The following is a 12538-nucleotide window of genomic DNA, read 5'->3' as shown; positions in this document are numbered from 1 at the left end:
GGAAGTTTGTGCTCATTGTATTTGAACTGCACCAATTGCCATGTCTGCAGTTTCGTTCTGTGTTGACATCTAACTTAGCAAGACAGGTACTTAAGCAGGTCTGCACAAATTTCCAGAAATAAACCAGAGTGCTTTTGGAATACCAGCATTACGTGCTCACAGTGAAACTCAAAATGACGCAGGACAAATCAGAAGTACAGAGTAAAATTTTGTGAAGTATGGTGTAGGAAATGAGGTGAAAACACGTAACTTAAGGGGCTCAGGTATCAGTATAAGAAGAGCTTTGACTGAAACTGGAAGGAAAGGAATAGAAAACTAGTTTGTGGTCATTTTAAACGGAAGTAAACCACTTTAAACACAGGCGAAAAGTAGACTGTGGGCTTGCGTAGAAAATAGAAAAGGAAAATTGGGAAAGAATCATTCCATGATAATTCAAGATACTTTGCCCTACTTTTTCAAACGATATGCGGGGATACAGAAACAGATAACTGCACAATCAGTACTGTAATGTGAAAGATCTATCGTCAACAATATCAGAGACAGCTGGAAGATAGTAGTGCAGTGACCTTAAAAAGTAGTGCAGTGACCTAACGATATAAGATCAGGATTCATATTTGAGTTGGCTTAAAAATAGTGAGATTTTTACTTGAAACATATGTTCCACAGATTGATTGGCTTAGAAATAAAAAAAAATACAAAGTATAAAGGCATCCTCCACCACCCTGTTTTAGTGAAGGTGCCCGGAAACCATTGAACCACCCATTGTCACCTTGTGCATAACAAATCTTGTAGAGCACTTGACAAACAGCCTGGATGACTGTCCAGTATAAGTTTGTCATGGATTATCTGTATAACTGCCTGTTTGTATACTTGGAAGCCTTTCCATAAGTTTCCTTGCCTAGTTTTGTTACATTCTCTTTTTGGTTTTAGAACTTATCCATGGCCAAGCAGCACCCTTCTCACAGTGCTAGAAAAACCTGCACCTACCCACTCTGATGCACAGGTTGAGTGCACAGCCGCCCCAGCTGAATGGAAATCCACGCAGGTGGCATTCATGCCTAAAAAGAGCAGTGGTGGGGTGCAAACAGGGTATGCAACACAGGAAACTGGTATGTGTGCTAAGGAGTACTTGTCTCCTTTTTCAAAAATATGAAAGCCTGCATGAATTGAGATTTTGTGAGTACTTGGTGCAGTTATTAATCCCTGTGACAGCAATACTAATTATACATTACTGTGCCACCATTGCATGTTATTTTCTAACGCGACATTCTTTGTGTTCTTGGATTTCCAGCCGGCACGCCTGCCGACATGCGCCTCACGCTACTGTTGCACATGCAGGTCTTTTTTACGCTCGGAACATCGGCTGTGCTCGGCCCCACCCGACAGGCGAAGTCCTCTTGCCTCATCGAGCCTTTTTCATGGGCTGCGCGCGGTTGGAAGGTGACCGCCGTGTCGACCACCGTCGTCAAGAGCGCATCACCGGTTATCAACGTTTCCAAGCTTCACTCGGACACTGGTTCCATTGGCTGCGACAAACCAATCTTCGAGCAACAGGAGCCACGTGACTAACACCAAGCCCACTTAAACACGCTGCACTTTGGCTATGTGGGATTTGGAGCCGGCACGCTTGCCGACATGCGCTTCATGCTACTGTTGCACATGCGGGTCTTTTTTAAGCTTGGAACCTCGGCTGTGCTCGGCCCGACCGGACAGGCGAAGTACTCTTGCCTCATCGAGCCTTTTGCATGGGCCGCGTGCGGTTGGAAGGTGACCGCCGTGTCGACCACCGTCGACAAAAGTAGACCACCGGTTATCAACGTTTCCAAGCTTCACTCGAACACCAGTTCTATTGTCTGCGACCCAACAATCTTCTTCGAGCAACAGGATCCACGTGACTACAACCAAATCTACTAAAACACGTTTCGCTTTGGCTACGTAGGACTTGGAGCCGGCACGCTTGGCGACATGCGCCTCACGCTACTGTTGCACAGGCAGGTCTTTTTTACGCTCGGAACCTCCGCTGTGCTCGGCCCAACCAGACAGGGAATGTCCTCTTGCCTCATCGAACCCTTTTCATCGGCCGCGCGCGGTCGGAAGCTGACCGCCGTATCGACCACTGTCGACAAGAGCAGATCACCGGTTATCAACGTTTCGAAGCTTCACTCAGACACCGATTCCACTGTCTGCGACCCACCAATCTACTTCGAGCAACAGCAGCCACGAGACTACAACCAAGCCTAAAAAAACCCGCTGCACTTCGGCTACTTGTGATTTGCAGCCGGCGCGCTTGCCGACATGCGCCTCACACTACTGTTGCACTTGTAGGTCGTTTTTACGCTGGGAACCTCGGCTGTGCTCGGCTCGACCGGACAGGCGAATTCCTCTTGCATCAACGAGGCTTTTTCACCGCCCGCGCGCGGTCGGAAGGTGACCGCCGTGTCGACCACCGTCGACAAAAGTAGATCACCGGTTATCAACGTTTCCAAGCTTCACTCGGACACCGGTTCCATTGTCTGCGACCCAACAATCTTCTTCGAGCAACAGGAGCCACGTGACTACAACCAAGTCTACTAAAACACGCTTCGCTTTGGCTACGTAGGATTTGGAGCCGACACGCTTGCCGACATGCGCCTCTCGCTACTGTTGCACAGGCAGGTCCTTTTTACGCTGGGAACCTCGGCTGTGCTCGGCCCAACCAGACAGGCAATGTCCTCTTGCCTCATCGAGCCTTATTCATCGGCCGCGCGCGGTTGGAAGGTAACAGCCGTGTTGACCACCGTCGGCAAGAGCGGATCACCGGTTACCAACGTTTCAAAGCTTCACTCGGACACTGATTCCATTGTCTGCGACACAACAATCTTCTTCCAGCAACAGGAGCCATGTGACGACAACCAAGCATACTTAAACGCGCTGCGCTTTGGCTACGTGCGATTTGGAGCCGTCACGCTTGCGGATATGCGCCTCACGCTACTGTTGCACATGCAGGTCAATTTTACGCTCGGAACCACGGCTGTGCTCGTCCCGACCGGACTGGCGATGCCCTCTTGCCTCATCGAGCCCTTTTCATCGGCCGCGCGAAGTCGGAAGCTGACCGCCGTATCGACCACCGTCGACAAAAGTGAATCACCGCTTATCAACGTTTACAAGCTTCACTCGGACACTGTTTCCATTGTCTGGGACCGAACAACGTTATTCGAGCAACAGGAGCCACGTGACTACAATGAAGCCTACTAAAACCCGGTAAGCTTTTTCTACTTGGGATTTGGAGCCGGCGCGCTTGCCGACACGCGCCTCACACTACTGTTGCACTTGCAGGTCCTTTTTACGCTCGGAACCTCGGCTGTGCTCGGGCCAAACGGACAGGCGATGTCCTCTTGCCTCTTCGAGCGTTTTTCATCGGCCGCACGCAGTCGCAAGTTGACCGCCGTGTCGACCACCGTCAACAAAAGTGCATCGCCGGTTGTCAATGTTTCGAAGCTTTATTTGGACACTGTTTCCATTGTCTGCGACCCAACAATCTTCTTCGAGCAACCGCAGCCACATGACCACAATCGAGCCTACATAAACCTGCTGCACTTTGGCTACGTAGTATTTGGAACCGGCACGCTTGCTGACATGCGACTCACGCTACTGTTGCACATGCAGGTCAATTTTACGCTCGGAACCACGGCTGTGCTCGTCCCGACCGGACTGGCGATGCCCTCTTGCCTCATCGAGCCCTTTTCATCAGCCGCGCGCAGTCGGAAGCCGACCGCCGTATCGACCACCGTCGACAAAAGTAGATAATCGGTTATCAACGTTTCCAAGCTTCACTCGGACACCGATTCCATTGTCTGCGAACCAACAATCTTCTTCGAGCAACAGAAGCCACGTGACGACATCCGAGCCTACTTAAAACCGCTGCGCTGTGGCTGCTTTGAATTTGGAGCCAGAACGCTTGCCGACATGCGCCTCACGCTACGCTTGCACATGCGGGTCTTTTTCAACCTCGGAACCTCGGCTGTGCTCTGCCCGACCGTACAGGCGAAGTCCTCTTGCCTCATGGAGCCTTTTGCATGGGCCACGTGCGGTTGGAAAGTGACCGCCGTGTCGACCACCGTCGACAAAAGTAGATCACCGGTTATCAAAGTTTCCAAGCTTCACTCGGACACCGATTCCATTGTCTGCGAACCAACAATCTTCTTCGAGCAACAGGAGCCACGTGACTACAACAGAGCCTACTAAAACCCGCTTAGCTTTGGCTAGCTTTGGCACGCTGCCGACATGCGCTTCACACTACTGTTGCACATGGAGGTTATTTTTACGCTCGTAACCAAGGCTGTGCTCGGCCCAACCGGACAGGCGATGTCCTCTTGCCTCATCGAGCCTTTTTCATCGGCCGCGCCCGGTCATGAGGTGACCATCGTGTCGACCACCCTCGACAAAAGTGGATCACCGGTTATCAACGTTTCCGAACTTCACTCGGACACTGTTTCCATTGTCTGCGACCCAACAATCTTCTACGAGCAGCAGGAGCCACGTGACTACAACCAAGGCTTACTAAACCCGCTGCACTTTGGCTACGTGGGATTTACAGCCGGCACGCTTGCCAAGATGCGCTTCATGCTACTGTTGCACATGCGGGTCTTTTTTAAGCTTGGAACCTCGGCTGTGCTCGGCCCGACCGGACAGGCGAAGTGCTCTTGCCTCATCGAGCCTTTTTCATGGGCCGCGTGCGGTTGGAAGGTGACCGCCGTGTCGAACACCGTCCATAAAAGTGAATCACCGGTTATCAACGTTTACAAGCTTCACTCGGACACTTGTTCCATTGTCCGGGACCCACCAATCTTCGAGCAACAGGAGCCACGTGACTAACTACAAGCCCACTTAACTGCGCTGCACTTTGGCTATGTGGGATTTGGAGCCGGCACGCTTGCCGACATGCGCTTCATGCTACTGTTGCACATGCGGGTCTTTTTTAAGCTTGGAACCTCGGCTGTGCTCGGCCCGACCGGACAGGCGAAGTACCCTTGCCTCATCGAGCCTTTTGCATGGGCCGCGTGCGGTTGGAAGGTGACCGCCGTGTCGACCACCGTCGACAAAAGTAGACCACCGGTTATCAACGTTTCCAAGCTTCACTCGAACACCAGTTCTATTGTCTGCGACCCAACAATCTTCTTCGAGCAACAGGAGCCACGTGACTACAACCAAGTCTACTAAAACACGCTTCGCTTTGGCTACGTAGGATTTGGAGCCGACACGCTTGCCGACATGCGCCTCTCGCTACTGTTGAACAGGCAGGTCCTTTTTACGCTGGGAACCTCGGCTGTGCTCGGCCCAACCAGACAGTGCCTCATCGAGCTTTATTCATCGGCCGCGCGCGGTTGGAAGGTAACAGCCGTGTTTACCACCGTCGGCAAGAGCGGATCACCGGTTACCAACGTTTCCAAGCTTCACTCGGACACTGATTCCATTGTCTGCGACACAACAATCTTCTTCCAGCAACAGGAGCCATGTGACGACAACCAAGCCTATTTAACGCGCTGCGCTTTGGCTACGTGGGATTTATAGCCGTCACGCTTGCGGATATGCGCCTCACGCTACTGTTGCACATGCGGGTCTTTTTTAAGCTCGGAACCTCGGCTGTGCTCGGCCCGACCAGACAGGCGATGTGCTCTTGCCTCATCGAGCCTTTTGCATGGGCCGCGCGCGGTTGGAAGATGACCGCCGTGTCGACCACCGTCGACAAAAGTGAATCACCGCTTATCAACGTTTACAAGCTTCACTCGGACACTGTTTCCATTGTCTGGGACCGAACAACGTTATTCGAGCAACAGGAGCCACGTGACTACAACGAAGCCTACTAAAACCCGGTAAGCTTTTTCTACTTGGGATTTGGAGCCGGCGCGCTTGCCGACACGCGCCTCACACTACTGTTGCACTTGCAGGTCCTTTTTACGCTCGGAACCTCGGCTGTGCTCGGGCCAAACGGACAGGCGATGTCCTCTTGCCTCTTCGAGCGTTTTTCATCGGCCGCACGCAGTCGCAAGGTGACCGCCGTGTCGACCACCGTCAACAAAAGTGCATCGCCGGTTGTCAATGTTTCGAAGCTTTATTTGGACACTGTTTCCATTGTCTGCGACCCAACAATCTTCTTCGAGCAACCGCAGCCACTTGACCACAATCAAGCCTACATAAACCTGCTGCACTTTGGCTACGTGGTATTTGGAACCGGCACGGTTGCTGACATGCGCCTCACACTACTGTTGCACTTGCAGGTCAATTTTACGCTCGGAACCACGGCTGTGCTCGTCCCGACCAGACAGGCGATGTCCGCTTGCCTTATAGAGCCCTTTTCATCGGCCGCGCGCTGTCGGAAGGTGAACGACGTGTCGACCACCGTCGACAACAACGGATCACCGGTTATCAACGTTTCCAAGCTTCACTCGGGCATTGATTCCATTGTATGCGACCCACCAATCTTCTACGAGCAACAGGTGTCGCGTGACTACAACCAAGCCCTATTAAAGCTGCTGCGGTTTGGCTACGTGAGATATGGAGCCGGCACAGCTTGCCGACATGCGCCTCACACTACTGTTGCACATGCGGGTCATTTTAAGCTCGAACCTCGGCTGTGCTCCGCCCGTCCAGACAGGCGATGTGCTCTTGCCTGATCGAGCTTTTTTCATCGGCCTCGCGCGGTTGGAAAGTGACCGCCGTGTCGACCACCGTCAACAAAAGTGGATCGCCGGTTGTCAATGTTTCGAAGGTTCATTTGGACACTGTTTCCATTGTCTGCGACCCAACAATCTTCTTCGAGCAACCGCAGCCACATGACCACAATCGAGCCTACATAAACCTGCTGCACTTTGGCTACGTAGTATTTGGAACCGGCACGCTTGCTGACATGCGCCTCACGCTACTGTTGCACATGCAGGTCAATTTTACGCTCGGAACCACGGCTGTGCTCGTCCCGACCGGACTGGCGATGCCCTCTTGCCTCATCGAGCCCTTTTCATCGGCCGCGCGCAGTCGGAAGCTGACCGCCGTATCGACCACCGTCGACAAAAGTAGATCATCGGTTATCAACGTTTCCAAGCTTCACTCGGACACCGATTCCATTGTCTGCGAACCAACAATCTTCTTCCAGCAACAGAAGCCACGTGACGACATCCGAGCCTACTTAAAACCGCTGCGCTTTGGCAGCTTCGAATTTGGAGCCAGAACGCTTGCCGACATGCGCCTCACGCTACGCTTGCACATGCGGGTCTTTTTCAACCTCGGAACCTCGGCTGCGCTCTGCCCGACCGTACAGGCGAAGTCCTCTTGCCTCATGGAGCCTTTTGCAGAGGCCGCGTGCGGTTGGAAGGTGACCGCCGTGTCGACCACCGTCGACAAAAGTAGATCAAAGGTTATCAAAGTTTCCAAGCTTCACTCGGACACCGATTCGATTGTCTGCGAATCAACAATCTTCTTCGAGCAACAGGAGCCACGTGACTACAACAGAGCCTACTAAAAGCCGCTTAGCTTTGGCTAGTTTTGGCACGCTGCCGACATGCGCCTCACACTGCAGTTGCACATGCAGGTCTTTTTTACGCTCGTAACCTCGGCTGTGCTCGGCCCAACCGGACAGGCGATGTCCTCTTTCCTCATCGAGCCTTTTTCATCGGCCGGGCGCGGTCATGAGGGGACCATCGTGTCGACCACCGTCGACAAAAGTGGATCAGCGGTTGTCAATGTTTCGAAACTTCAGTCGGACACTGTTTCCACTGACTGCAACCCAACAACGTTCTTCGAGCAACAGAGCCACGTGACTACAACCAAGCCTACTTAAACCCGCGGCGCTCTGGCTATGTGCGATTTGGAGCCGGCACGCTTTCCGACATGCGCCTCACGCTACTGTTGCGCATGGAGGTCAATTTTACGCTCGGAACCTCGGCTGTGCTAGGGCCAAACGGACAGGCGGAGTCCTCCTGCCTCATCGAGCCTTTTGCATGGGCCGCGTGCGGTTGGAAGGTGACCGCCGTGTCGACCACCCTCGACAAAAGTGGATCACCGGTTATCAACGTTTCCAAGCTTCACTCGGACACTGTTTCCATTGTCTGCGACCGAACAATCTTCTACGAGCAGCAGGAGCCACGTGACTACAACCAAGGCTTATTAAACCCGCTGCACTTTGGCTACGTGGTATTTGGAACCGGCACGCTTGCCAACGTGCGCATCACGCTACTGTTGCTCATGCGGGTCTTTTTTACGCTCGGAACCACGGCTGTGCTCGGCCCGTCCAGACAGGCGATGAACTCTTGCCTCACCGGGCCTTTTTCATCGGCCACGCGCGGTTGGAAAGTGACCGCGGTGTCGACCACCGTCGATAAAAGTAGATCACCGGTTATCAACGTTTCCAAGCTTCACACGGACACCGATTCCATTGTCTGCCACCCAACAATCTTCGAGCAACAGGAGCCACGCGACTACAACCAAGCCTACTAAAATCCGCTTCGCTTTGGCTACGTGGGATTTGGAGCCGGCACGCTTGCCGACGTGCGCCTCACGCTACTGTTGCATATGCAGGTCTTTTTTACGCTCGGAACCTCGGCTGCGGCCCGAGCGGACAGGCGATGTCCTCTTGCCTCATCGAGCCTTTTTGATCGGCCGCGGTCGGTTGGAAGGTGATTGCCAAGTCGACCACCATCGACAAGAGCGGATCACCGGTTATCAACGTTTCCAAGCTTCACTCGGACAGTGATTGCATTGTTTGCGACCCACCAATCTTCGAGCAACAACAGCCACGTGACTACAACCAAGCCTTATTGAAGCAGCTGCGCTTTGGCTATGTGGGATATGGAGCCGGCGCGCTTGCCGTCATGCGCCTCACGGTTCTGTTGCACATGCGGGTCTTTTTTAAGATCGGAACCTCGGCGGTGCTCGGCCCGACCTGACAGGCGGAGTCCTCTTGCCTCATCGAGCCTTTTGCATGGGCCGCGTGCGGTTGGAAGGTGACCGCCGCGTCGACCACCATCCACAAAAGTGGATCACCGGTTATCAACGTTTACAAGCTTCACTCGGACACTGTTTGCATTGTCTGGGACCCAACAATCTTCTTCGAGCAACAGGAGCGACGTGACTACAACAGAGCCTACTTAAAACCACTGCTACTTAAAACGGTTGTTCGAGTAGTATGTGTGGCAGATCTTGAAAGCATCGTGTAATCATGGATAATTCCGCTCCATCGTTTTGTACTGACTTCTCGCAAGTTCAGACTTTTCACAACCAACAACAGCGCTATCCGCATTTTGCACGTCAATATCCGCAGCATTCGCAAACATTGGGATCACTTGTGCAATAACACTGCCCTTGCAATCGCTCTTTGATGTTTTAGTACTAACAGAAATTAACATTACATCAGATGGCCTCTTGTGCTTTTCCATACCGGGTTTTCATGTGTATGCACACACACGCACAACAGGTAAAGGTGGGGGTGTGTCTGTATTTGTAAAAGATGCCTGGTCAGTGCAATAAATAAATGTTCATTTTTGCCAGGCTGAGGTGGTAGGCTTGCACCTTTCAGTATCGAACTTCTCTTTGGTAATTTTAGCGGTCTATCGTCTCCCGTGTAACAATGGGCGGCTCTTCCTTGAAGAGCTGGATTCTGCAGTCTCAGCTTTGCCATTGGAAGAACACTTATGTTTCATCGGCGATATCAACATTGACACCCGTCGTACCACTACACGTTTAACATGCGAATATCTATACGTGCAGTCGAAATGGGGTATCCAAAATACTATCCACGAAGTCACGCGTGAAGAGATATTATCTAACCGTCTGGTTGTCTCGTGTATTGACCATATCAATGTTCGTGCTCACAATCTTGCAACGCGTTCAGTTGTTGTCCGTCAAAAACTTGCTGACCACTACTTCATTTGCTGCGACTTCACCCAACCATCTTGCCTGGCGTCTACTAGGAATTGCAGAAAAGAAATTACTATCACAGACCCTAAAATATTGGACGAGTTAATAGCACAATAAGACTGGTACAATTTCTTAAAAATCGTGCCTCCTGGTGAGATGTATGAAGAATTCGTTAAATTGTTCAAAAAATTTAAACAGGCCGCCACGCGGTGTCTCCATATTAAGCAGCGCAGTGTTGATAGCCGGTGGATGTCAGCGGAAATATTGGCAGCAATTAAAGAAAAAGAGTTACTGTGGACGCAAGTAAGGCGTGCGCCTTCTTGCGACGTGTTGCGACTCAGGTTTAAGATATGCAGAAACAGAGTCAATGCGATGGTTAGGCTTGCCAAGCGGATACACTGCCGGAAAAAATTTTTCGATGCACGTTCTGATAGCAGACGAAGGTGGAAGCTCGTCAACGACTTACGAGGTGAGAACTCTGCCATGTGCAAGGACAGGTCTATTCTAGGACATTTTTCGAGCCATGCTGAAACGGTTCTGCAAGAATTTAACAGTTACATTTCGCGTGTAGTTGGCGTAGCAAGGCCACATACGAACACATGTTCCTTGAAGCACTCTTTGGCAGAATCCGCCTACCTGCCTCTTATTTCCGAACATGACCTTCAATGTCTGCTTGCAAGCCTAAAATCCAATAAATCTCCTGGCATTGATGGAATCTTAATTGCTGATTTATGCAGAAATTTTCATCTCCTTAAATGTGTGTTACTGACAATACTGAATCATATTATTTCAACAGCCGAAATACCAGTCCTAATGAAAACCGCCATTATCATTCCATGTTTCAAAAATGGAGCACGCAATAGGGTAGAAAATTATCGACCCATCTCAATTTTGCCAGCGATATCCAAAATACTTGAAAAACACTTGCTTCAGAGTATGCAGGGTTTCTTGGATAGACATGGTGTCATTTCTTCTGCCCAGTACGGTTTTGTGCAGGGCAAAGGCACCCAGGTTCTTCTTGAAGATTTCGCTGATACTTTAAATTTGGCTTTCGAGTCTAACCAGGTTGCATGCGCATTGTTTCTAGACGTGAGTAAAGTTGTGTTCAGGAAAGAAAAAACAGCGCTATTTTGTACACAAACCACACAGAAAGACGGACAGGACGGGCGCTGACTCCAACTAAGTTTATTGAAAGCCACACGTAGCATATATATAGCCCGAAGAAGGTGAACGCATGCGCATTTCCCACATGGCAACAACACCCACACACACACGGACGATAACTTCTCATAATCGCGTATTTTTCAACAATCTGTGCTCACTTCCTCGTAGGGAGATAGAAGTGGTGCTGACGCACATGCCACCCCTCTCTTTGATAAAAAAGGCTTCTGCCAGTTCGCGAGCTAATCTATCTTTACTTCTGGTTAGAATTTTAATCTCTTCAAGTCGTGGTGCACAGTGCTTTTTATTTTCATCAATGCAAGAGCGGCAATGGGCGGGAAGGTTTTCGAACGAAACCGATGCGTTCGCTAAGGACCTTCTGTGTTCCCCGGCACGCTCGTTGACGCAGCGTCCGGTCTGACCGACGTACACTTTGCCACATGTAAGGGGGATCTCGTAGACCACTCCCGTGGCACACCTTACGTAGGGCTTTGAGTGCTTCTTCCCACACCCAAATGTGGCTTTCGCACCGCTGCTAATCTTGGGGCACATCTTTGCCAATTTGCAGGGGGCGGAGAAGACCATGGGGACTCCGTACTTATTGCCAACTCGTTTTAAATTGTGGGACACCTTGTGCATATACGGTATCACCACTGGTCTGGCTTCACCGAAAGGTTCTTTCCTCCGTTTCCCCTTTGGCTTGCCCTTAAGTTTCTGCAGCAATGCCTCGGTTACGGCAGCCAAGACGTGGTCAGGGAACCCTGCTTTACGCAGTCTATTCACCTCGCCCTCGAAGCTCTCCCGCATCATGTGAGAGCACGACTTGAGGAGTGCTGATTCCATAGAAAGGGTGGCGATAGCCCTCTTGACAGTTTTAGACTGAGCCGAATCATACGGTAAAAAATCTTTCTTGGCCCTGGGCAGGTAGCGCCAGCAAACACTTCCGTCCAACTAGCCCTGCAAACTAGCCCACCAACTAGCCCAGCAAAACGTACTGTTATACGTGAGTAAAGCTTTTGACAGTGTTTGTCATAGCCTGCTCTTAACTAAACTTCATATGTTAGAATTTAGAGGCTTGTTTTTGTTACTGCTTACTAATTTCTTACAGAACAGACGGCAGCTAGTCTCAGTCGCCAATTTTCGCAGCAGTTGTACTGATATCAACACGGGTGACCCCCAAGGGTCCATTCTGAGCCCTTTGCTATTTAATCTCTTTGTAAATAATCTTGTTGACACAGTTCCCGGTCGTTTGTTTCAATATGCTGATGACACCGTTATCATTTCCTGTGCAAAGAACTTTTCTGATGCTATCAATGATCTTCAAAGCACTTCAACAAAAGTTATGGACTGGTTCGCCCACAATCTATCAATGTTAACATATCCAAAACAAATCTGATATGCTTCTGTAACCCTTTAAAGAAGTTGACGCTTGACCGGTCTTTACTTTTACATACTTCTGATTGTGCCCCGTGCTCCTGTACACCTCTGG

General features: G+C 50.8%; 1 protein-coding gene and 5 pseudogenes across 1 annotated transcript; all 6 read left to right on the top strand.

Moving 5' to 3' along the window:
* Window positions 1-1308: 1308 nt before the first annotated feature.
* Window positions 1309-3315, top strand: LOC149349342 (uncharacterized; annotated as a pseudogene).
* Window positions 3316-3366: 51 nt separating this feature from the next.
* On the top strand, window positions 3367-4008 carry LOC149349341 (uncharacterized; annotated as a pseudogene).
* A 33-nt stretch (window positions 4009-4041) lies between these two features.
* Window positions 4042-5550, top strand: LOC149349340 (uncharacterized; annotated as a pseudogene).
* A 428-nt stretch (window positions 5551-5978) lies between these two features.
* LOC149349339 (uncharacterized) lies at window positions 5979-6591 on the top strand (annotated as a pseudogene).
* Window positions 6592-6637: 46 nt separating this feature from the next.
* On the top strand, window positions 6638-7495 carry LOC149349338 (uncharacterized). The gene has a single exon (XM_089575438.1). The coding sequence runs from the start codon at window positions 6638-6640 to the stop codon at window positions 7493-7495; it is 858 nt and encodes a 285-aa protein (XP_089431564.1).
* Window positions 7496-7863: 368 nt separating this feature from the next.
* Window positions 7864-8918, top strand: LOC149349337 (uncharacterized; annotated as a pseudogene).
* The last annotated feature ends 3620 nt before the right edge of the window (window positions 8919-12538 follow it).

This window comes from Amblyomma mixtum, chromosome 3 (assembly GCF_055824585.1).
Source record: "Amblyomma mixtum isolate Tamu chromosome 3, ASM5582458v1, whole genome shotgun sequence".
NCBI lineage: Eukaryota > Metazoa > Arthropoda > Arachnida > Ixodida > Ixodidae > Amblyomma > Amblyomma mixtum.
Note: the sequence above shows the minus strand (reverse complement) of the source record. Positions and strands in the feature narration are given on the sequence as shown.